Source organism: Haliotis cracherodii, unplaced genomic scaffold (genome assembly GCF_022045235.1).
Source record: "Haliotis cracherodii isolate W230 unplaced genomic scaffold, xgHalCrac1.p SCAF_14, whole genome shotgun sequence".
Taxonomy (NCBI): domain Eukaryota; kingdom Metazoa; phylum Mollusca; class Gastropoda; order Lepetellida; family Haliotidae; genus Haliotis; species Haliotis cracherodii.
In genome coordinates, this window is record NW_027266269.1 from 24,132,375 (window position 1) to 24,157,438 (window position 25,064).

Here is a 25,064-nt window from a genome sequence, read left to right on the forward strand (position 1 = left end):
TCATTTGAGGTCTATTTACACACACTTATGTACAAACAAACCTACTCATTGAAATATCGCAACACAGCGGTTTTGTGGTGTGTTTTTTTGTCAACATGGATATGTTTTTGTGTTTCAAGTATGATATGTTCTATACTTGGTCAACAACTTTATGTCAAATCTCTCTCTAAATAGATTTTGAATGGACATGTTTTGTTATATTTATAGTTGTAACGCCATAGCGTTTAGGTGAACTATGTACACAATGCAATATATTGTGTTCAACATACATTAAATCATAACTATGCCAGTACATAAGTTGTTCTGAATATCCGTGAAGATATTATATGATCTTACACAGGAATGACCCCATAAAAATAGATTGTAGTGAATCAATTTGTATAACATAATTAAGCATATCAAAACTCCTAGGAGATAAAACCTTGTCAATCATGTTCTCATCACTAACTGGTTCATCATGTCATGTATGTCGGGACCTTTCTCACTTCGACCGCCTCCGAGCGTCCACCCGGAGAGCGGAAGGTCCGGGGTTCGATCCCCGACCGCGTCATACCAAAAGACGTTAAAAGATGGTACTTGTTGTTACCCTGTCTGGCGCTCGGCATTAAGGGGCTAAAACAAGGACTGGTAGGCTCGGAGTCAGTATACTGTGTCTGAGTGGGGTATTCATGTTAAACTGCGGCATGGTATCTCAGGGAGCTAGCACTATAAATCGGCATCAGTCCGGACTTGTACAAGCAGCCACACAAACACACACGTACCTGCACGTCGCTTTATAAGTGCAATAATCTTGGACGCGACGTTAAACCCCATTTCACCTCACCACCTTTCTCACTACACTGTCATCTCTAACAAGAAAGTCTGGCCAACCATTTCTAACAACGAACATTCAAGGTCTAATGCTAGTAATCAATGTTGAGTTGTATCATACATTTAACTGCGAAACAAAGCTTTGTATTGGTTTTGTAAATAAGTATTATTTTCTAATAAGGAAACAATGAGTTTTATAATATATTTCTGTTTGATTTTAGTTAATCAGTGCTTATCTTACAGTCACGTTGACGCTATTAACAATGGATGTCACATATGGTGTAACTATACCCTGAGTCCATAAACATCGTATGCAACGTATATGTATTAATGTATTGGATCTATTACACCACACGCGCCACGTAGCAGTAAAGAAATTTTATATACAGAAATTATAAACATTATATTAACTAGCTTTAGTATTCACAGGACCTATGTAAGTTTTAATATTTCTGCTTGTGACAGCACTCTAAGAAGTGATCGATCAATGTCTCTGTGTTCAGATTATGGAGACACTTACAAATAACAATTAAATTGCAATGACAGAGTTATTTTTTTTGCATTCTTCTCTTTGTAGGCTATACGCAATGTTTCCTTGTTTGAACATTACATATATATTTATCTGCTATTTTCCCAAAAATGTATGATCCAAAGAACCCGAAAGCGACTGATAAAACAAATATTACCATCATGCATGAATGTGCTTAAAAGATCATTTTGGCAAATGCAAATCAGATGATCTGAGACCGCTTCCGTGGTCTAGTGGTAGAGCATCTGCCTGGAGAGCGGAAGGTCGGGGGTTGGATCCCCGGCCGCGTCATACCAAAAGACGTTAAAAGATGGTACTTGTTGATACCCTGACTGGCGCTCGGCATTAAGGGGCTAAAACAATGACTGGTCGGATCGGAGTCAGTAAACTGTGCCTGAGTGGGGTATTCATGTTAAAACTGCTGCACTGTATCTCAGTGGACTATAAAATAGGCATTAGTCCGGACTATTACAAGCAGCCACACACACGTGCATGCACGTCGATCAATAATCGTAAACGTTATACATATCAATAACACCTCAATTCACCAGATGATCTGAACAAAACATGTTTAAATTTACCATCTTTGAACATGTAACAGTGTATAACAATTCATATTAAATAGGTCCATGTCACGTCATGTTGTTTTAACATGTACCAGTGTGCAATTCCTTAAGAAATAGCGTAAAAAACACTGTACTCTGCTACTGAATGGTCAACGAATGTCAGCATTGATTTTCATGACCGTGAAAGTACCAGTGAATTACAAACTAATAATGACGTACACCTATGCTTACTCATAACCTGAATACTAACCACTAATGATCCTACTTTGTACTTGCAGGAACCATTCTAGAGACGTGTTGTGCAAAATTCGGTGAAAAAAAGCATTTTTACCTCACGTCAAATGTAACATCCACGTTTGGCAACTTAGTAAAACTGGTGAACTTGCCCTTCTAACGTGTCATGCCATGCAACATGAAACAATCTGCACATTTAATGTTCCCACGATCGTATTGGATGAAAATTACTAGGATTTTGTACAACATAATTTGAATCTACAACTTTGAAAATATATTGAACAAATGGAGTTGTCATAGTTTCTAAAGTCATTTAATGTAAACTAATTTCATTACAATTCCTTCTTCTGAGAATTTAAGGGCATGTATTTGTTTCTAAATGTTATATATGACATATATGTACGCCAAAATATTGTCATTTCACAATTAGTTTTCCATTTATTACATCATGATAACGAATTTCAATTTAATACTTAATTTCATCACCCAGTGACTAAAAATAATAGGTTTAAAAGAAATCGATCGTCAGTGTATATTTTCAAATGATATTTTTTACATTCTCATCCTAGCATAATGAGTATATTGAAATGTTTTAAGATCTTTCGAACTTCTGGGTGACTTTAAATCAATCTGATGGAATACATGCAGGACGAGTGAGTTTTGTAAAGTTACCTAAGTAAAACTGTCAGTCATTTTAAAAATTGACTAATTTTATACATTAACTGTAACATTTATCAGATCAACCAGTCTATAAGGTCTACATGCTTATCAACAATGAATTACACATATGTAGCCGCATTTCGGCAGCAATCCATCAATCTTTTTTCAGAAGCTACAATGTATAATGTTGAAGACAGATTGTGACACAACATGGACTACAAAACATTGTACATGTCCACTGCGTTATAAAACAAACATTAGGCATAATATACACCTAGGAAACGGTTTAGGTTCTTTGTGTTATATTCCAGTTATATCACGGCGTGTCAGCTTACTGTGGGAGGAAAGCCTGAAGTGATTCAGGTCTCAGACGTTTACCACTTCGGTGAAACCATACGAGCTCGGGTATGGTGCTGACAAACCTAGAAACATAACTTGGGCGAACCGGGATTCGAACCCACAATCATAGGTTTCTGGCGTGCCCAAGGGACGCAACTCTGCACAGCGAATCGCGGCGCCTTAGACGACTGGGGCCCCGGAAATACCTCTTGGCCAGCTGGTGCAAGAACAAGTATGTTCACCCAGATGGTATCGTAAGGGTAAGGGGCTAAAACAAGGACTGGTCGGCTCGGAGTCAGTATACTATGTCTGAGTGGGATATTCATGTTAAATTGCGGCATGGTATCTCAGTGAGCTAGCACTATACATCGGCATCAGTCCGGACTAGTACAAGCAGTACGAATTTATACAAAATGACTATTTCATATAGAACTTAATACTGAGTGGCACTTATCGCACTTATATACTATGTACAGCAACACAATTCCTGTATCGGCAACGTGTTCGGAACATCATGTAATTACTAATATATACATCTTTTACCGAACATTTCCTAAAACAATATATCACTTGGATATTTGTATGTGCATTTTTTATATGTAATCAACAAAGTGTTGTAAACTAAAACATTTCTGGATATACAATGTTTAGATAGAGTATACACATTAAGATCTTTGTCTGCCTTACAATTATTGTGCTTTTAGATGCAAAATGAAAAAGGAACATATTGTTTCGAAATTCCATGTAATGTTTGGAGAAATAACGTCCCATGTTCATTAAATGTGCTTCATCCCACAGCTGCTATGAAACGTATTGTCCTTCTTAATAATACTATGCTTATTGAATACATTATCCATATTTACTCATTTAAACGCTAAGTGTTTTATGTATTTCATGTTGAAATGTGTGTGTTCTCGTAAGTATTTAGTTTCTTTTTCTTTTCACTTGATTTGTCTTGAATCTCCTTACGTTAGTATCTGAATACAAGATACATCTACGTGTCTTGTTGTCTTTGTGTCTATTTTACCATGTGTACAACAACGTTACCCGATGTTCATGAATTTAAAACATAAAATACATAAATGAATAAAAAGTAATAACTAACATCCTTGTGGCCTTTTCCATATTTACAAGAGTGAGTGTGTGAGTTGGGTTTAACGCCGCTTTTAACATTATTCCAGTTATATCACGGTGTGTCAGCTTAATGTGTGAGGAAAGCCTGAAGTGATTCAGGTCTCAGACGTTTACCACTTCGGTGAAACCCACGATCAACGGTATGGTGCTGATAAACCTAGAAACATAATTTTGGCGAACCGGGATTCGAACCCACAATCATAGGTTTCTGGCGTGTCCAAGGGATGCAAACCTGCACAACGAATCGCCCCCCATATTAACAAGAAATTGTTTCAAGACACCAACTTCATCATTGTAGGGTTTCTAAAATCAAACCAGATAAAAGTACAACTTGTACATGTCTAGAAAAAAGCGTTTCAAAGACGTTCTCTGTACACAGATTAAGATATTTCTAAGTACAATGCCCATACATGTATTTACATTTTTGTTTATACACCAAATGGTATACTCTATACTATACATTTAGCAAATGGAGTTTTGCAGTTTCTAAAGCAAGCAGTACATGGCGGTGTTGTTTGCTACATTACATATTTTGCCTCCACTTTTCATCCGATTTGTTCATCTCAGAATGTATCCACGTCATCCCATATATATTTGGGCTCAGAAACCCTTTCTTCTGCCATTCGTTTGTGCAGCATTGTCAGGTGTGTAAATTTCTCTTCATCAAAAAGGAAGTCATATTCCTTTGCGTCATTCTCAGATAATGTCACTGCCTCCTCTTCATCCTGCTGGGAAGAAATGCAACAATGGGGAGAAATATTAAATTGTATTTTCTGTTTCTTCTAGCTATGAATGAGAAGCGGCATGTGTTATTTTAAAAAAAAATCAGTTTTGTATATTCAGTTGAGCGAATGGGTAGATAGGACCGACTCATTTTCCGAAATCCAAAATGGTCGATATTTTTGACCGTTACCTGGTGACATTGTTTCAATGTTAATAACATTACATAAACTGTGTTGAAATAGAAGGTAGTCTGAAATAGATTCTCCTGTATTCAATTTGAACATTCATACATCATGGTAACATGTATATCAACCGACCAATCAGTGATAATAAAAGCGAGTAAACTGTTTAACTTCAGTAAAAACACACCATCCTGGAAATATGAAAAACTAAACTACTGTGCATATTAAATTGTTCTAAGAACTCAGTAAATTTACGATTTTCGTTATTGTAACAAAGCCGCTCATTACGACTTTATATTTCAAATGACTCCTGAAGAATCCGGGTTAGAATTGGGATTCAGCAACCAATGCTTGTCGTCAGAGGCGACTGACGGGATCGGGTGGTCAGATTTACTGACTTGGTTGATGCATGTTATCGTTTCCCAATTGCGTGGATCGATGCTCATGGTGTCAATTACTGGATTGTCTGGTTCAGATTCGTGTATTTTCAGACCGCCGTCATATAGCTGTAATATTGCTGAGTGTGGCGTTAAATAAAAAAGAAAGAAACAGTTATATTTCAAATATTAACAAACCTGAAATGTACATCGAATTTGTAAAATGGATGCATTTGGGGGACGGTGGCGGTTGTCTTTTTTCTGTGCTTCTGCTCCCCAATCCAACAAGAAGCAGTACACGATGACGTTGTTTGTACTTAGCCGTTTCAAAGCCTTCTTGGACCAAGCTCTGTTCCACCTGAACACCAATGATCGTTCACAAATGTAATGCAATGGCGTTTTCCCTAGGACGTCAGCAGTGTTAACATCAGCTCCTTTTTGCAAAATCATCTCAATAAGACTTTTGTCAACACCTTTTGTCATGCATGCAATTGGGAGGACTGTCAAACCCTGAACGAAAACACAATTACCGCTTGTGCTTGTGACATTCTGGCTCACTTTTTTGTCCAAATCATCGACATAATCAAGGAGCATCTGCAGGCATTCTCTTGATCCTGTCGCACAGAGATAGTGCAGGAGAGTGAGGCCATCCCCGTTGTCTTCGTTCAGCGGTGTGCAGCGTGACATCAGTATGCCTAGGAGTTCGACGTTCATGATTTCACGTAAGTAATACAGAGAACTGTATCCATACTCATCTTTCATGTTTATGTCAGCTCCTAATTTCAACAGAATCTGAAGTAATTGTATCAAATTAGGTAACCTCTGAATGTCATATCTCCTACACAGATTGTGAAGGGCTGTACTACCCCACTTGTCAGCTTTATTGACGTCAGTATTGCATGGTACCAGTTGGAAATCAGCCTGGTGAGGGTGCTCACTCAGACACAGGTAATGAAGAGCTGTTCTTCCAAATATATCAGTCTCTGCAATATCACTTTCTTTGAGCAGATCATGAACTACACTGTTGTATTGTATCAGCGCTGAAACCTCATCACATATTGTTTGAATTCCTTCCACTGCACTGTTGACAGAATCCAGTAAAACCTGCATCAATAAACACAACAGTCATTTTTTCTTGTCATTCTTCTTCACTGTGATTTGTTAAATAAATGATGTTATACCTACAAGTTTGATAGCTTCATTTTATCAGACGTGTAAGAGTTCCCAAATAATTTACATTTTCATACAATAGTAAAACCCCATATCATGCACCCCTGCTGCCAAAATAGTTGTTCAAGGTGACGTTAACATTTAGAACATGTATAAACTTAGATGATCTTTACTTGTGTTCACCATAAACGTGATGATTTACAGGCAAAAATGATCCAACTGGCACAACGTCATTGCCAATGTAACCACCCTGAATTACGTCTGAATGACGGTTTTATCTGCGATCGAATCGAAATTGCATGACACAATGGTTTCCGTGAATTTTACTTCAATGTGTGTGTGTGTGCTGAAATAGATTTCATCATGTTTGATAAGCATGGATGTTAACACGCAATCTGTTTAAAACCGAATGGTGCCAACAGATCTAACGATTTACAGCCTTGAAGGACATTTGAAACATACCTTTACATTTACTAGAGCTGCGAAGCCATGTTTGTCCTGTTTATGAATGTCAGAACCTCCCCTCAGAAGTAGAAGACAAATGCGCAGTTTCTCTTGATCCCTACTTCTTCTCAGTACCCACTTTCCATTCCAACTGATGTCCGGAAGTGCTGTAGACAGAACATGCAAAGGAATCCGCCCATGTTTGTTGCTGATGTTAACATCTGCTCCCTTGTGTATCATCCTCTGCACATTGTTTTCGGTAATGTTAGCTGACATACACGCCAATTGTAGAGCTGTTGACCCGTTTGGAAAAACAGTGTTAGTTTTTTCTACATACAGGGTCTTGCTGCATGGTTTGTTCACATCATCAGCTTCACTGATGATCTTCTCGAGACATTCCCATTGCCCTTTCACACACATATAGTGCATGAGAGTTAGACCGTCGCCGTTGTTCTCGTTCAGTTGGTTGCAGTGTATCATCAGCAAGTCCAACATCTTCGAACTCATAACTCCTCGCAGGTAATATAGAGAACTGAAACCAAACTCATCTCGCACGTTGACGTCAGCTTCAGCTTCCAAGAGAATCTTGAGAAGACGTGGCATATTTACCTTTTCCTTCATGTCTCTTCGCCTACACAAGCAATGTAAAGCTGTGTTACCAAACCTGTCAGGCATGTTTACATATTGTTTGCACGCCATTAATGACAAAATGCTGGTATTTATGTCGTCACTTAGACACAAGTAGTGGAGAGCCGTGCGTCCGAACCTGTCTGTGGTATTGATGGGGACTCCCTGGATCAACAGTTCATGAGCTGTGGCCATCATCAGGTTGGTGCACTGAGCCCAAAATTTGTTCTCCTAAAACATACATGTGTTGATCAGACAATAGTATAAGACACATTCATTATGTGCATAACCTGATCACTGTTTGTCAAATATTTTTTGGTATACTAGATTATGTTGCGTGACTAACCACTAAGATAATACTTACACAATGTAACAGTTTCCAGGAGCCGATTATATAGCGTAGCATGATTAATGTAATATATAGATGATATGTAATATAACTCAAAGAAAAACAGGTTAATACAATGTCAGAGTTTGACCTATTTATAGGAGTCTAGAAGAGTATTTATGCATTGGACAGCCTTGTCTTGCAGAACAACTATGCATAACAGTAATACAAACTGAACAGTAATACAAACCTGATGCGTTGAACTCATTGGAACAAAGGAAAAGGAATCACAGTTAATTGATCAGGTAATATTCTTCTATAAATACAGTGACAAACTTACCACAAGACGATCGCTCTGCAAACAATATGCAATCCAACCTTTTCTGTTATGTCTGCATAGATCTGCGCCGCTCTCCACAAGGATGGATATTTCCGAATTTTCATTCATTTTGCCTTTGCACAGAATATGAAGTGCTGTATTTCCATCAGCATCAACCTTGTTGACATCAGCACCGAGTTTTACGAGCATCCTTATGAAGTATCCATGAACTTCGCACTTCGCATCTTTGTCAGCAGTATTGACAGCCATGTGTTGTCTGTTAGCTGACTCACTTGCAGGAAGATAATCTTCCTTTAAATCTGTACGTAGGCCTATCTCTCCATCATTAAACTCAAAAAACATAGTTGGCCCATCTTTGTCAGCAGTATTGACAGCTATGTGTTGTCTGATGACTGACTCTGTACGTTGGCCTATCTCTCCATCATTAAACCCCCAAAACATATTTGGAATGTTAGAGCCAGTATCATCGAAGCCACTGCCTGCCTCACAGGCTCTATGAAGTGCTGTCATTCCAACTTTATCGGTGATGTTGACATCAGCACCATGCTTGTGGAGTAGTTCAATAACCCGGACTTCGGCACTTCTCGATCTGCACTGTCTGTGAAGTGCTGTCCATCCATATTCATCAGTGACATTCACATCAGCACCATTTGTGACGAGTAATTCTATAACTTGGAAGTCATTTTCATGTCGAATGTCAAGTTCCTTTTGTAAGGTATTGTCCGTCAGATCATATACTATGATTTCATCCACTCGCGAACATGCCAAGTGCAGTGGTGTCATTCCATCTTCATTAGTTACATTGATGTCAGCTCCATGGTTGATGAGCGACGTAACAAGGCGGATGTGTTTATTGACACCAGAACATGCAGAGTGGAGAGCTGTACCTCCATCTTCTTTGATGGTATTTACATCAACACCATGTTCAACAAGTAGGTCAATAACACGGACATCTAAACTGCTTATAATGCACATGCTCTGAAATGCTGTCATTCCGTTTTCATCAGCAATATTGACATCAGCACGATTTGTGAGCAGCAACTCGACACAACGGACATCAATATTTTTGGAATTCAATATTGTGTGAAGCATTGTCCTCCCCTTGTCATCAGTCGAATTAACATCCGCACCATGTGTGACCAGTAGCTCAAGTACACGGAAGTCTTCGCGATTTATGCCTGATAAGATAAGTGCTGAGTACCCACCTTTATTTGTGATATTAACATCAGCACCATGTGTGATGAGAAGTTCAATAACACCTTCATCCTTATGTGTAATCATATATAATCTGTGAAGTAGTGCTGAATTTCCATTCCCATCAACAGCATTGACATCAGCTTCATGTTTGAGAAGTAGCTCAACAACACGGATGTCTACTTCATATTTACCATTGACTAGAAAAAGAAGTGCCGTCATTCCATTTAGTGGATTGACAACATTGACATCAGCACCATTAGTTAAAAGTAAGTCAATGACACGAAAGTCAACGTCAGATCTGCCACACGCTGTATGAAGAGGTGTTCTGCCATTGTCGTCTGGTATGTTGAGATTAGCCTTGTGTTGAATGAGAAGATCGATTAGACCAATGTTGACATCTGAAGTTGCGCAAGCTCTATGAAGAGGTGTTCTGCCATTGTCGTCTGGTATGTTTAGATTAGCGTTGTGTTGAATGAAAAGATCGATTAGACCAATGTCAACATCTGAAGTTGTGCAAGCTGAGTGAAGTGGGGTCTGCCTGTTTTCACCAATCATATTGACATCCGCACCATGTCTGACAAGTATCTCACAAACATGGGTGTTGATACAAAGTTTCAAACATGCCAAGTGAAGTGGTGTATTTCCTTCTGTGTCGGCAATATTCACACCAGAGTCGTGCATGACCAGTAGCTTCACTAGACGGACATCTGCACGTTCTCCTTCACATGCAAAATGGAGTGCAGTTTTTCCATCTTTATTGACAATGTTGACATCAGTACAGTGTTTGATGAGTGCCTCAATGACACAGACATCCATACTGATATTCTTGCATTCTAGATGAAGTGCTGTGGTTCCTGTTCTGTCTGCTATCTTCACATCAGCCCCTTTTGTGAACCCTGCTTCAAATGGATGTGTAGCTCTTTTTTCACTGTTGACTACGTAAAGTGATTTTCTTTCTCTCCGATTTTCGAGTCCATATTTAATGTCTGCATCTGACAGATACCTAATAATATCGGAATCCACACTATTTCCGACACACAATAAGTAAAGTACTGTTATTTCATTAGAATAAGGGACATTGATGTCAACAGATTGGGTGCTGAGATGCACAATATCCCTCGCATCTAAACCTGCTCTACATACTCTCACGATTGACCTGCGACTTTCATTATCAGGTACGGTGATGTCAGCATTGGGGGGTATCTGTAATTTTAGAATACAGATGTCTCCACTATTGTCCTTACATGCTTTGTGAAGAGCTGTATCTCCTGAGCTATCTGTGATATTGACATCACAATTACTTTTGAGAAGAACTCCAAGAACGCTGACGTCCAACCTGTTTGCCTCACATGCTACATGAAGAGCTGTCCTTCCTTTTCTATCAACCATGTTGACACTAATACCCTGTGTAAGGAGTAACTGGATAAGATGGACGTCTATTCTGTCTGCCTCACAGGCTAAGTGAAGTGCTGTCTGCCCAGTTCTGTTTCTGACATTCACATCAGCACCCATATCTAACAATGTTTTAACAGATGAAAGGTTAGAAACATTCGCAGCTGCAAGCAGTAGAGTTTCCTCGAATACGTCACGGACGTCTATGACATTGGTAACCTGAAAAGGTTAAAAGATCAATGCAGCTAAAACTGAAATTAAAAAACGCCAAAGCCAGAAGATAGTCCGTCTCAAGTGGCTTCTGAAACAGATTTAATTGGAAGCAAAATAGTGATGACATACTGTGTGAATGGATCATTGAAAATAAGTGATGACACCATGTGTTCAAGAAAATGGTAAGCATGTCCTGAAGTTATCGTACTGAAAGGCCTTGTAGTGAGAATGACACAGAGACCATAAATACGATTCATTTCCATATGAACAGCATTGAAAAAGCACCATCATGAAAATGGATGTATTTTTATCCGGGCTTAAGTCATATGAAAATATGTAAGTGAATGAGTGATATATGATGTTCTGGACGAAGCATGAAGAAGAACAGCTTGTCAAAACACATTCCTAAATTTTATGTGAGCGAAATCGCGAAAAGGCAACAAATTGCGTGCACATCATGTTAAACGTGTTTTGTTCCACGGGAAGCATGCAGAATAAGGCTATAAAAGTTAGACTTGTAAACGCCACATCACTTGTTGCTGCAGATGTAAAGGGTACGGCATGGCATGGTGTGCTGTTCTCTGACGAGTCCCGTTTTCATTTACGGAATGCTGACGGTCGACTGCGAGTGTGGCGTCAACGTGGAGAACAATAATGTGCCTCTGCTTCCATGGCCAGCCCTGTCACCCGATCTATCGCCAGTTGAACATCTATGGGATTACCTGGGTCAACGCCATTCACGTCGTCCGCAAGTACGGAACCTGAGAGAACTTGAAGATACACTACGTCAAGAGTGGAATGCCCCAGAACAACTATTCGCAGACTTATTCGATCGATGAGAAGACGTTGCATGGACTGTGTTGCTGCCAATGGCGGACATACCAGATATTGACATTCTAACCCTATGTGTCTTCCTTACACTGATGACCTAAATGTAATTACTGTGTGATATTCCTGTTTCCTTTGTCGTCTTTCTTAATAATCCGTCTATGTCTGTTCTAATTAAAATCTGTCATGATCATTGCTCAAGTTGTTTTTGTAATATTTCAAGATTTATTGCTGGTGCGTTTAAAATGGTGTTCAGTATATTAAAAAATGTTAGACGAAACAGGATATGCCATACTATGCAGCCAAAGCATATTTGGATATTTGGAGTTCACACAACCGTGAATGGACAAAGAAAGTTCACACGATGTGAACAATTTTTTGTGAAATTGATCGTGTGCACTTTTGGTGGAACAACTTTCCGGGGTTTCCCCAATATTCTCGATCGGTGTTTACGACAAACTCGTTTTTCTATTTTCATTTTAATACCTGCATTTATCAGCAATATATTTAATTTACTATTTTTGCCTGGTCTTGTAACATTTTATCTGACTTATAAATAAATAAATGCTTTGGTTCTGGTGATTGATGTCGTCTAGCTGCTACATGAAACAAAATGGATTGTCCTTGCTGTGATTTGGATATGGAATGGCTATCTTTCAATACTCATACTACAAGTGAAGAAAATTAATTCTGTAAAATTACTGAGGTGAACGAAATTGATTTGTTGAGCGATGCTGACTTTGATGCCTTGTTTTCGGAAATGACAGGAATCTAGCACCAATGAAAATAATGTCGTACCTGCTCAGATGTTGCCGCTGACAGAGCAAACGCGACTGCTCCAACCATTCGATACGTGTCAACCACTTACACCTCTCGGCAGTTTAGTCCCAACCATTCACCACTGTAACTTTTGAATGATTAAATCGCATCTTTTACTAACACATGAAGTTTAGGGGTGCCTTATTATTTTTCTTTTCAGAAAGCATGTATTTTCCCAAAAGTATTTTAAAACCGGGATGTCAATATAAAGATATGTTCACGCTCATGTATATTTGCCCCACCCAAGGGTTAATTAAAACCTACCTCAGCACTTGAATGCAAGCCTTGGAAAGTTCTCACAAATTCTTCAAATATGTGTTTGCAAACTGTTTCATCATGGCAGATATCATATTGTAGAACACGAAAATCCTTTGTGAGGGCCCTTGTTAGTTTAGGAACCAGATACTTTAGTACAGCTTTCTTTGAGACATGTATTCGAAGGTAGTTTGGGCTTTCATCCTCTGCACATACGTCACTCATTGGATCTTCCCTCCTCATTCTTTGCAAGATGAATGGTATGTTGCAGTACTGTATGATGAACAGAGGATCATCCCTTCCGATACCAAAGGCAACACTCTCATATATAGAAGGGTGGGTGAACACAGTTACGCCATTAACATGTTTCACATAGCTGCCAAACAGAATTCTCTCGGCAGCTCTCATTTCTCCCCGTTTGTCATCATTTTCAACTTCATCAACATCAAACTTCCCATTGTTGATTATCATTTCTTTAAAAAACATGTTTGTGTGTTTCTCCAAAAGAAGAACTTTGATAGTTTGACCCAGGAACTCAAGAGGGTTTTGAAAGAATTCAATAATGTTTACGTCTGTTCCCCTGTTTTTTAGTTCAACAAACATCTTACAACAATGAGGAAAACCATGTGGACCAGTATGTGAACACACTGTTTCCCGGTCAATCTCTCTCACATTGACTTTGCCTTTATCCAAGTGCATGTTGAGAATGTACAGACGTTCATTGTACAGAAACGAATCCTGGTCACTCAGATTAAACCATCTACCAAAAATGTTTTCCTCGTGCTTTCCAAAATGTCTTCGAACTTCCCTGAAAACGTTTTCTCTACCTATAAATATATAGGCTTCTGTATCTTGATGACTTTTCCTTTCCTGTACATTAATAATGAATTGTTTCCACGTACTCAAGGCAAAAGGGTCGTATGCAAATGGTCCACAGACATCGTTAAGCATAAACAGAGTCTTTCCCTCAGCAAATGAATGTACTGTATCATAATCCTCTGGTTGATTGAGTACACAAACATTCCACCCTCTCTCTTTCATCTCCTTCAGGATCAGGTAGCCTAGAGTTGTCTTCCCCTCTCCAGGGCTGCCAGTTATTGGTATCCATTTCACACCTGATATCAGCTGTTCGGCAATTTTGTCAACAGCTGATATTGTTATCATATCCTCAGTAAATGACTTGATTTCATTGGCGGTGTTATCTGAAATTTAGAGAGCACATATTTCACTATCATCAACTTACACATAATTGGGTTATAATATGCCTATAATTCAACAATTATTTGGCTGCTCAAAGACAGCAATGTTTTTTCACAAGGCTTGAATAGTCACAAAGTATGTTCTCACCGTTCTTACGACAAACATGTATGTAACTACATTACTATAATTAAGCTGTTGTCAGTTAGCATTTTTCATGTCAACTTAGATTGTTCATCCGTAACCTTGTCTGGCGCCCGGTATTAAGGGGCTAAAACAAGGACTGGTTGGCTCTGAGTCTGGTATCTCAGTGAACTAGCACTATAAATCGCCATCAGTCTGGACTAATACAAGCAGAAACACACACACACACACACACACACACACACACACACACACTATATATATATATATATATATATATATATATATATATATATATATATATAGCTTTAGATTGCTTTTTAGATTAGTCGATAAAACAGAGACACGATTTAAAATTTAAAATTCCCCTCATACTCACCACACAGTTTGATAAAGCGTTGCCTTCTGCAATCGTCTGTAAATGAAACAAGAAACAATAGTATCAGCATTGTTAGATGCGCTTACATGACATTGGGTCATCTTACATTGACATTCTAAATACAAGAATGCAGATTACTTAAGACATTTTCAGAAATTAGCGTTAGATTACCATGAAATATCTCACCTGTAGGATGGGTATTTTGATCGCCCGTTTGTACTGTACCAATAATCCCTAAGTTGAACACACTTCTTTCTCCTGGAAACAATAAACTACAAATGACCAACAGTACAAAATACAGAATGGGTGAGGGAGTGAGTATGTTTTACGCCACTTTTAGCAGTATTCCTGCAATATCAGTTGACGAGGCATACTGCATATGCCTATCCCAATGGCGATCTAGGGGAATTTATCCTGCTCCATTCGCAGTGCCTGGCCAAGTTCAGCCAAAGTGGTCGGCAGTCTATGACGTTGACACACACGTCTCTCTATCAAGTCCCAGACGTGTTCAGTGGAGGAGAGGTTTGGGCTCATAACATTCTATGGATGTTGTGCCAATGGAGACGAGAACTGACGGTGAGCACGGGCGTTGTCGTCCTGAAAGACAAAACACAGACCCACTCTTTGCAAATGGGATAACAAAGAGTGTCAGTGTGTGCTCTTGCAGTTGAACCTGTACTACAAACTGTGAAACATTGAACGTCTTGGACACTGTACGCCAATAGCCTGTAGATGCATCGCCAGTTCATACACAAACCACGAATGACATCAAGCCAATTCCAACAGTATGATAAGCAGAATCAGTATGACTGACAGAAAAAAATGGTCCACAGAGATTAATCTATATTCCTTGAAGGGGTCAAACTCAGGAATGAAACTCTAGGCATGTGTGGCTACTGTGTGAGGAAGGTCCAAACTATATATTCACAACATAAATTTCTTGAATAAGATGTTTGTCATCAAGAGATACCTTTGATCTAATACTTGGAATCTGACATTTATATCTCATGATCCCCTACCTTTTTTAGAGCACGCTATTGGTGATGTGGAAGACATTTCCAAATTTGGCGCATCAGTGTCAAAAATGGTGTCCGATGAAATTCCCTGTTTCAACGTGAACCATATGTTTTTTCAGGTGAACAAATGAACAATTGTTTATGATGGGCGACACCTATGGGCCAGGATATGCTCAGGTTTTTGTGAACACCTGATCTCACACTATTTGATTTCTTCATAAACACATGCTCATGATATAGTTTGAATCCTACAATCAACTGTTTCTGGCAGAGATTTCTTATGAATATGACGAAGGTGTTGTCGCTATTCATTACATACTATGCACTAACACTTAATACACTGTAATAATACTTCAATGTTAGTAATATCTAATATCTTTTTGCATGGACCATCGTCGCTGTCATGAGATCTTGTTGACCAAGTCACCTCACATCACTGCCTGTCGCTTAAGCTTTAAAAAACAATCATTGAGGTTTTCTGAAGCTAAAGTTGGGAGGAAAGCGTGTGATGGGTGGGCCCTTTGACCCAGTAATGCAAGATAAGTATACAAATGTAAAAATATAAAACATATTTAGATTTTACAAAAAGTTTTACTTATCCTGCATTACTCCTTAATATACTCTTCAAAAAACGAAACGCAATACAGACATGATTGGTCATTTTAGCAAAGTTAGCGGAGACCAAGAGGTGCAAAATGAAGAGGTTTAATGTGCTATTGTGTCAGTGACAAATTTCCCCGATCAAAATTATCACAACGACATGCAAACCATGAGTCGGGAAACATGTACGATTCGGAAAAACGCACCCAGTGCATTAAGAAAAGGGACATGGACTATGAACGGTATTAAAGTGCAGGGTTTTTTATTGCCTGGCATCTGCGTTAATCAGTGACAGTTCAACAACATGCCAAGATTAACAGAAGTGCAAAGAAACAATATCATAGGCCGCTTGCAGGCAGGGGAATCCCGATCAGCTGTAGCCAGGGTTTTCAATGTAGTGCCCATCACCATCACAAGGCTTTGGGATCAGTTTCAACAGCATGGGTCAACACGAGATCGGCCAAGGTCGGGCCGACCAAGGGTTCCCACCCCCGCCCAAGATCGCTACATCTGACTACGCCACCTATGTGAAAGGACGACCACAGCCACCTAAATAGCATATCAAATACCCGGACTGCGTAGAATCTCCGACCAGACTGTACAAAACCGTTAAAGAGCAGCAGGTCTACGAGCAAGACGAGCTGACAACATCATCAACAACGGCTGCATTGGTGTCGTCAACACAAGGTATGGCTTGCGATGGAGAGATGTCTGGTTCAGCGACCAATCAAGATTTCTCCTCCGTCGAGTGGATGGAAGAGCTCTGGTCTACAGACGTCGGGGAGAACATTACGCCGCGGAAACTGCGTACAGGAAGTGGACATGTTTGGTGGGGGTAGCGATATGATGTGGGCGACTATCAGTCATCATGGCAGGACAGGTTTGGTCCATATCCAGGGCAATATTTTGGCTCAAAGTTACATCAACGGATTTCTCCTACCACACGTCCTCCCAATTGCAGCCAGCAGGACAACGCTCTAACGCCTCCAGCACGGATCACAAGAGCCTGTCTACACAACAACAACGTTTATGTTCTCCCCTGACCCTCCAGATCCCAGATTTGAACCCTATAGAGCACCTGTGGGATGAATTGGATAGACGGCTATGCCGACGTCAACCACGACCCCAGACGTTGCAGCAGTTGGCTTGTGCATTGCACAACATTTTGGCTCAATACCTTGTACAGTCCCTCTCATAAATGTATTTTCCTACCTCACACAAATCTGGCTTTGGGTTTCTTTTTCTTTGAAAAGTATATATCTGTATCGGACGGTTCAGAGGCGGGTATATGTTCAAATGTCCAAAAACCTCAATAATTAACACAAAAAAACATCAAATGTTTGTCAGTGATCCATGAGGTGGAAAAACTCCATAACGGTAGGGTTAGTTCAATCTTGTTTCCAGATGTAACATAAGAATTAAAGGGAAACACCCTGTACACACCTAGTAATAAAGAATAATAGCGAAGGCTTAAATCTTTACCCACTGTGTCAAGGAGCCAAAGACTGAACAAAAAGACTTGTCCTCATTTCTTCCATTGGGCGTGTCTCATACGACCTTTGCGAGAAGTAGACTGGCTCCATATAAGGCGAATTCATTATTTGTGTTGAGGGTTGGTTGCCTGCTGGGCTACTACCAGAGGGCCGAAACTGTGCACGCCTTCATCCTGCTTAAGAGTCACATAACGAAGATTATGACAAGTGAAAACTGTGTCTGACCTCCAAAAACATCTTTCCATGATCGTTTTAATAGAACAATGACTATGTAATGCCATGTTAGAGGCTAACACTCTGATCCCGTGAGGATTATTTGCTCCCAGTGGGTCCAGTTTGGCGATCTCATAAGCCTGAAGGATGACTGTCCGTAACCAAAGAGAAATGGTGTTGTGACTTACTTCAGTGGTGGACGCAGGAGAGACGCGTATGTATAACTGTTTCCCCTAACCACGCCTAGATTTTGAGCGACGCATGAAAATTCGTAGTGTTTGTACCAGGCATAAGAGGAGTTCACTGTCATCTTCAACTCCCTAAATCGTCTTTATTGGTGGGATAGTGAAGGAACGATCAGGGAGGCCTGGTAGATTTTTTTCTATAAATTCCCAGCACAAACCGAGATCTAACCGCTCTGTGCGTACCATGCAACTCTCTCACCTGTGCCGCAGTGGCTTAAGCCAGGAGAAATATTGTTTTCTTGGCAAGGTAAAAAAAGGAGAAGGCATAGAGGGGTCGAAAGGGAGGGGGGCTCGCAAACCTCGGAGGACCATATTCAAGTCAAGCAGGAGGACGGAATTTGGCCTTCTGATACTCAAGCCTAAATGAGCGTAAAAGGTCCTGAATTTCGGGACCTTGGTAATTTTGCGATCCTCCAGAACTGCCAACACTGAGTTAAGTGCTATCAAATATGTAGTAATGGTGCTACCTGTCAAGGGTTTTGTGGTAACGCTGTCTTAGGTTCTTGATTTTTTTCCTTGCAAAAAGTTTTAATAGATCCCCATCGTATTATGTGATAGCATTAGCTGCCCGTGCCCAAAAACTCTTCGCACTTATACACACTTTTGAGAAGAAGCAAGCGTGCAGACGAAATCTGTCTGGCATCGGGTGAGGCAATTTGATGTGAGGGTGGATTAGTAGGTTCGACCACTGTGGGAGGCATAGTGGATCATCTTCTCCTAGATTTCATAGCTTGATGAACCAGTCTCTCGCCGTCCACCAAGGCGTGATCAAAATCAGAGCAAGATTCCTTGTCTCTATGATCTTTTGTATCACCTTGGAAAGTAGAACAGGAGGCGGAACTATCCAGAATGAACTGTCCAGAATGAACGCTTCTAACTCCAAATTGTTTATGTGGCACTTTTGATGAGTGCCAAACCACAGAACTCTGGCTGTCTGGCCTTTGAGGTTTGCATCCCACCCCTCAAAGGAGGCCTCTACAGACAGATGTAGTTCCGGGGTTAACCTGGATAAGGAGACACCTCCTAAAACTCCTCCTAAGACATTCGACAAGAGTCCACCAATTGAGGAATGGCCTCAGACGGACTGGTAGAGTGATGGCCTTGAGTTGATCCTGACACCTGATGTAAGGAATCAGGAATTGTTGGAATGGACGCAGTTGTAAGCAGCCCTGCTTGTTAAGTCATGTGTTGAAGTTAGCAACTCTAGCAACACTTGCTACTGGCGAAGTGTACATGATTGGTACAGAGCAGGTAGCAAGTGGAATAGAAGTTTTACCCATCTGTCCCTCGGTACTGATAGGAGGTCCTGGTCTGTCTGGAACAGGCCTCCTATGAACTGAAGCTGCTAGGTCGGAGTTAAATCTGACTTTGCCTCGTTGATTACCCACTATTTGAAGTAGTAGCCGTTTGATAAACTCCCGATGGCGTACTAACGTTGGTGTGTCTCGATGACACACTAGACAGTCGTCTATGTACGACTCCAACCAAATGTGCCTCAGGTGTAGAAATGTCGCTTTAGGCTTCATTATTCGTGTAAATAACCACAGGGCCACCGAAATGCGAAATGGGAGGACTGCCCATTGGTAGTGTACCCAATTGAACAGGAATCTGAGGAACTTGTGGTAGGAGGAAAGGATAGGCATATGCAGGTAAGCATCCTGCAAGTCGAGGCTGATCAGGGAGTCGAACACATTGATGCTGTGTCTGAGCAGTCTCAACACGGTGAGGCGGACGCATCAGATAACGTTTTTTGAGGGATTGTGAATCATTCGCATTTTGACCATCATCCTTTGTATGTCTACACCCAAACTATGAGCCTGATTTGCTACCGAAGAGGCATGAATAGGAAAATCATCTTTCCTGAACTTTGGTGGTTTAGAGCATGTGTGAGTCTTGAGAAATCCTCATCCAGTGCCCCTTCCATATCTGTCAACATCGGATCCATCGGATTTGATGTGGGATGTGACCAAATGGTATCCTTCTTATCAACCCCTTAACCAGGGGAAGGCGCAACTGACACAAGACGGTCTGCTACCCACTCAGGCATTTGTTTCTAAGCTGAGATGCGTATTCCTCTCCTCTATCTGAAGGCTTTGAAGAAACGCCTGGTGATAAGGACTCATGTGACGATATCCACATACTCGCTGGAGTATTGGTGCAAACCAAAGATGAATGCGTTGTAACAGAATGCGCATCAGGCAGCTGGTAAATGTTAGACACCAGCGTAGGTGTAGGTGCTAATGCATGCGCAAGATTTGAAGCTGGCGCTGCCGTCTGGTACATAGTCGCAGGCGCTGGGTACAGATGTGCCATAGACTGCTGCCACATGGATGGCATAAAATTCTGCATCCAATTGCTGTTCTGGTACAGTGCCAACGGCTGGGCGTACAACTGCTGCGCTTCCGGATAAGTAGGTGGAACAGCGCTAAGGTGATCATGCGTTGCTGACGTAATATTCTGATGTAATCATAGATCAGCCTGGGGGTAATAAGGCCCTGCTCTCAGTGCAACCCCTTGAGAAACAACGCCCATCTCTGTCGGCTGGAACATGGCTTGTGTCTGCGCTACCCCAATCAAAGCATTATGAGAGACATGCGCTTGGTCGAAGGGGTCGTAGCACTGGAAGCGCCTGACACCTGAAAATTAGAAGCAGGTATGATACTTACAGTGGCCTCCGACCTTGGAGTGAGTGAGTGAGTATGGTTTTACGTCGCTTTTAGCAATATTCCAGCAATATCACGGCGGGGGACACCAGAAATTGGCTTCACACATTGTACCTATGTCGGGAATCGAACCCAGGTCTTCGGCGTGACGAGCGAACGCTTTAACCACTAGGCTACCCGACCGCCCCTCCGACCTTGGAGGCGGGTGAATGTCTGCAGTCACTTGTATGGAAGACATATTACCAACCGAAGATGATGTTTGCGTAGTTATGACAGAAGGATGTCAGATGCTCGCATCCTGCTGCTGTAACATCTTCCTCGCAACACGACGGGACTTTAGCTAAATACGTTTGTAAGTGACCTCTCTATAAATAGCAAAACTCGATGGAGATAGAGGTGAACAAAAATTACATTTCAAGTTAGAAGAGCAAATCTGTGTGCAATCCAAACAGCGTGGATGAGGATCTTCGGAAGATTTTTCTCACGCACAAGCATATGTTACGCTAATGCGGAGTTGTTGATTGATAGGGAGTGAAGAATTGACATAGAATTATACAAATATCTATCGGCAAATATTTGAAGGTGTATACAATAAAATGATACACACAAACGCCATGTAACGCCAAAGCTACCAGTATTTAAGTTCCCATAAATATGTCATAAATATGTAGCTACGAACTGCAAACAAGTTGACGACACTTGCAGGTAAACAATTGTAAACACAAATTCAAAATGGCGGGAAACAACGAGCCACGTGGCGGGGAAAAGACAAAGTCTTTTTACACCAAAATAACCCACATATTATTACACAAAATAGTGAAGGTAATATGAAAGGATGAAAAAATCGCAGATAAAATTAAGCTAATAGCCGAAGCTAAGGGTCTAAAAAAATCCAATCTGAAGAGCTCAATCTGAGAGACGTCCGTGCTGTTACGCAACATTCAGTGATGTGAGGTGACTTGATCATCAAGGTCACATGATCATCAAGGTCACATGACAGCACCGATGGCCCATGCAAAAGGCAGGAGTGAAAGCAAAAACATTTTTTTCTCCACCCAAGGCCATCATTGAGCGCTGTCTTTTGTTGTCATTGGTAAGCAATGAATGAATTAAGGAGTACTGCAGGATAAGTAAAAAGTTATCTCTTTCAACTTTGCTGGACAGTATAACTTGGAACCTGTTCACCCATGTCAAGATACTGTTTGGTGAAACGCGTTGGACTCTTAGACGAAAGCGTTTTGTAACAATAAGTATCTTAAGTGAATGAATGATTGCCACAGCATACAATATTCTATCCGACCGTTTTTTCATCATATAGAAGAATATGTGTTGCCAGGTTTTAAATGACCCGTGAAGATTCCGGGGTAGAATAGGTCTTGCCGTAAAAGGTGTCTATGCTTGTCGTAAAAGGCTAACGGGATCGAGTAGTCAGGCTCGCTGACTTGGTTGATGCATATCATCGATCCCAATTGCGTGGATCAATGCTCATGATATCAATCACTGGATTGTCTGGTCCAGACTCGATTATTTACAGACCGTCATATAGCTGGAATATGGCTGAGTGTGGCGTAAAGCAACAAGCCAAGCAACCACTCAACCAGGTCTTAAACTGTTAAATCATTCATGTATTTATGCTTTTAATACAAATACACAAGAAAATGAACATTTAGCCAAAACACAAACTGCTTACCGTATAAAATCAAATAAGAAATATAGTGTTCTTTAACGTGCGGTTACTTGCAGGGTACTGACTACACATGATAAATAATACTTTGTTCCAAAAGAGTACACAAAGTCGCAGTAAGTGGTGTACATTTTATATGAGTTAACAGAGCTGATAAACAAATGTTACCAATGACCACAGACTGGTCACGAAATGCGACATATCATGCGACAATTAACCTACCTTGGTTCACTGGTTCCATGGCTGCTTTGGACGTGGTCAAACCTGGAAGGAAACCTGGAAATTATTTATCCCAGATACGTGCATGTTTAACAAAAACTGCAATTTGAAAATGCAAAACTAAAACAATGAAAACGGAAATGGCAAATTTTCCGTTTTATTTCTTTTCGGGGTGCAAATTGTGTTTGTAACCATGACAATAATTGCCAAATGATGATGTGGGCCTTTAGTAGCATTGAATCAAAAACAGACTGTATACAAATCGCATGGGATTTTTTTTATGCATCAAATATCTTCAGGAATGAAAAGTTTAATAGACAATTGTGGGGACAAATCTATGTTTGAAGCAATTGTTCATTTAAACGTAAAACATCTATTTTGACTTGTTTACACTTCGATGTGACTGAAAGCTCTATGTTGTGAGTGGAAACTTCTGACTACCTTGACCTTTGTCGATAAATCTAGAAAAATAGGTATTCAGATAACACACAAAATTTATATAACGCTTCCATGTCCAATGTTAAAACATTGTTATAAAGTTTTATTAAACGTCCTGTTGAACGTTATTTCAAAATGTTATTGAAACCTTTAGAAACAACATTTCCATTATATCAAGGTATCCGTTAACGTATGAATGTATATGAACTTGACTCCAGTGGTTATGTTCTTACATTACAGGACAGCCTCCGTGGTTTAGTGGTAGAGCGTCCGCCCATGCGGCATGATATTTCAGTGTGCTAGCACTATAAAACAGCATTAGCCCGGACTAGTACAAGCAGCCATACACACATAATAATAATCTTGGACACGACGTTAAACCTAATTTCACTTCACCTCACACGCTGCATGTGTAAGCTTATGAAAATAGTTTGGCGAATATGGCAAAAACGCGTACAGTCCATTGACTTATGTCCCATGCTGTATTAATCTTCACAAAATTAATGTTCCTAACTTAAATAAAACAACGCGTAAGTTCTGTATGACTTGGCGGTAGAGAACTCCACAAATTGTTTCTCATATGTTTATTTACAGCACTAACAACTCGAATGACATGAGTCATATCAACAAAATCCGATAAATACCAGCACTAAAATAATAACATATAACATGAATAAACATGTCAAGTCATTGTTAAATTCCAAATGAGGGAGTCTGAATAGGAGAGCTTATAGTTAGCTCCGTTACTTTGGACCCTTTTGACTTATTAGTTATCCTAGTAGTAGTTCTAATCAGCCTAACTAGATTGGACTTTTCCATTGGAGAAGAAGAAGAAATTTGATTTATTAAAATGTCCTTTGCTGTTCAAGTACAATTACATGGAGTTTCTTAGCAGAGTGTGAACAATTCTCAGTAAAACACTGTATAAAACAACAGTTAAGCTCCTATGTAACATTTAACTAAATTAAAAAACAATCACACATGTATATGCCATACATACATTAATGCATACGCACGCACGCACGCACGCACATACATACATACATACATACATACATGTTTACGTTTATCTGAACCCACGACAAAAAAGTCAAACTGCTGCGATGTCGCATTGTCATGCTTGGTCAATTTTGAAATCCTTTGTGAGGACGACAACGCGACACTGCAAGAACGCAACACTTGTATGATTTCATAGTGTTTCCTTGCCAGCGGTATTACGAGGCCCATCACCTGCATACAATCGCTATAACGCTAGGAATGCGCAACATGATAACAATAACTTCCTGCTACAAAGAAACTAGATGCCCTGCCATCTCTAGTTATATGTTCGAAAGAAACTGAACACATTATACTTACATACATAACCCCGGCGATCACGGAATTGATGAGTTTAGGATCTCACTCAACTCCAGGTTAGAATAGATCTTCAGCAACCCATGCTTGTCGTAAGAGGCGACTAACGAGATCGGATCGCTGACTTGGGTGTTTCTTTATGCAAGTTATCGTATCCCACTTACGTAGATCGATGTTCTGTAAACTCCATGCACTTGCATGCCGTGAACCCTTTGTTAAACAGTGGTCAAGCTGTTTTGTGTACTACCGTGGT

At 40.2% G+C, this 25,064-nt stretch overlaps 1 protein-coding gene across 1 annotated transcript; it reads right to left on the reverse strand.

Annotated features, from left to right (window-relative positions):
* Window positions 1-4,763: 4,763 nt before the first annotated feature.
* LOC139461136 (serine/threonine-protein phosphatase 6 regulatory ankyrin repeat subunit C-like) lies at window positions 4,764-24,955 on the reverse strand. The gene is made up of 11 exons (XM_071242683.1): window positions 24,815-24,955; window positions 23,024-23,065; window positions 15,074-15,145; window positions 14,888-14,923; window positions 13,177-14,369; window positions 9,669-11,271; window positions 8,804-9,251; window positions 8,464-8,734; window positions 7,187-8,026; window positions 5,753-6,658; window positions 4,764-4,997 (listed from the first exon to the last, which is right to left on the reverse strand). The coding sequence occupies exons 2-11, from the start codon at window positions 23,040-23,042 to the stop codon at window positions 4,836-4,838; spliced, it is 5,550 nt and encodes a 1,849-aa protein (XP_071098784.1). The 5' UTR covers window positions 23,043-23,065; window positions 24,815-24,955; the 3' UTR covers window positions 4,764-4,835.
* Between the last annotated feature and the right edge of the window lie 109 nt (window positions 24,956-25,064).

Excerpts from the sequence above, each read along its gene's own strand:
- LOC139461136 (XM_071242683.1), bottom strand. Across the intron at positions 14,924-15,073 it reads TCAAAATACCCATCCTACAG|ACGATTGCAGAAGGCAACGC; the intron begins GTGAGATATTTC and ends TTTCATTTACAG. Across the intron at positions 8,735-8,803 it reads GACAAAGATGGGCCAACTAT|TGAGTCAGCTAACAGACAAC; the intron begins GTTTTTTGAGTT and ends TCTTCCTGCAAG.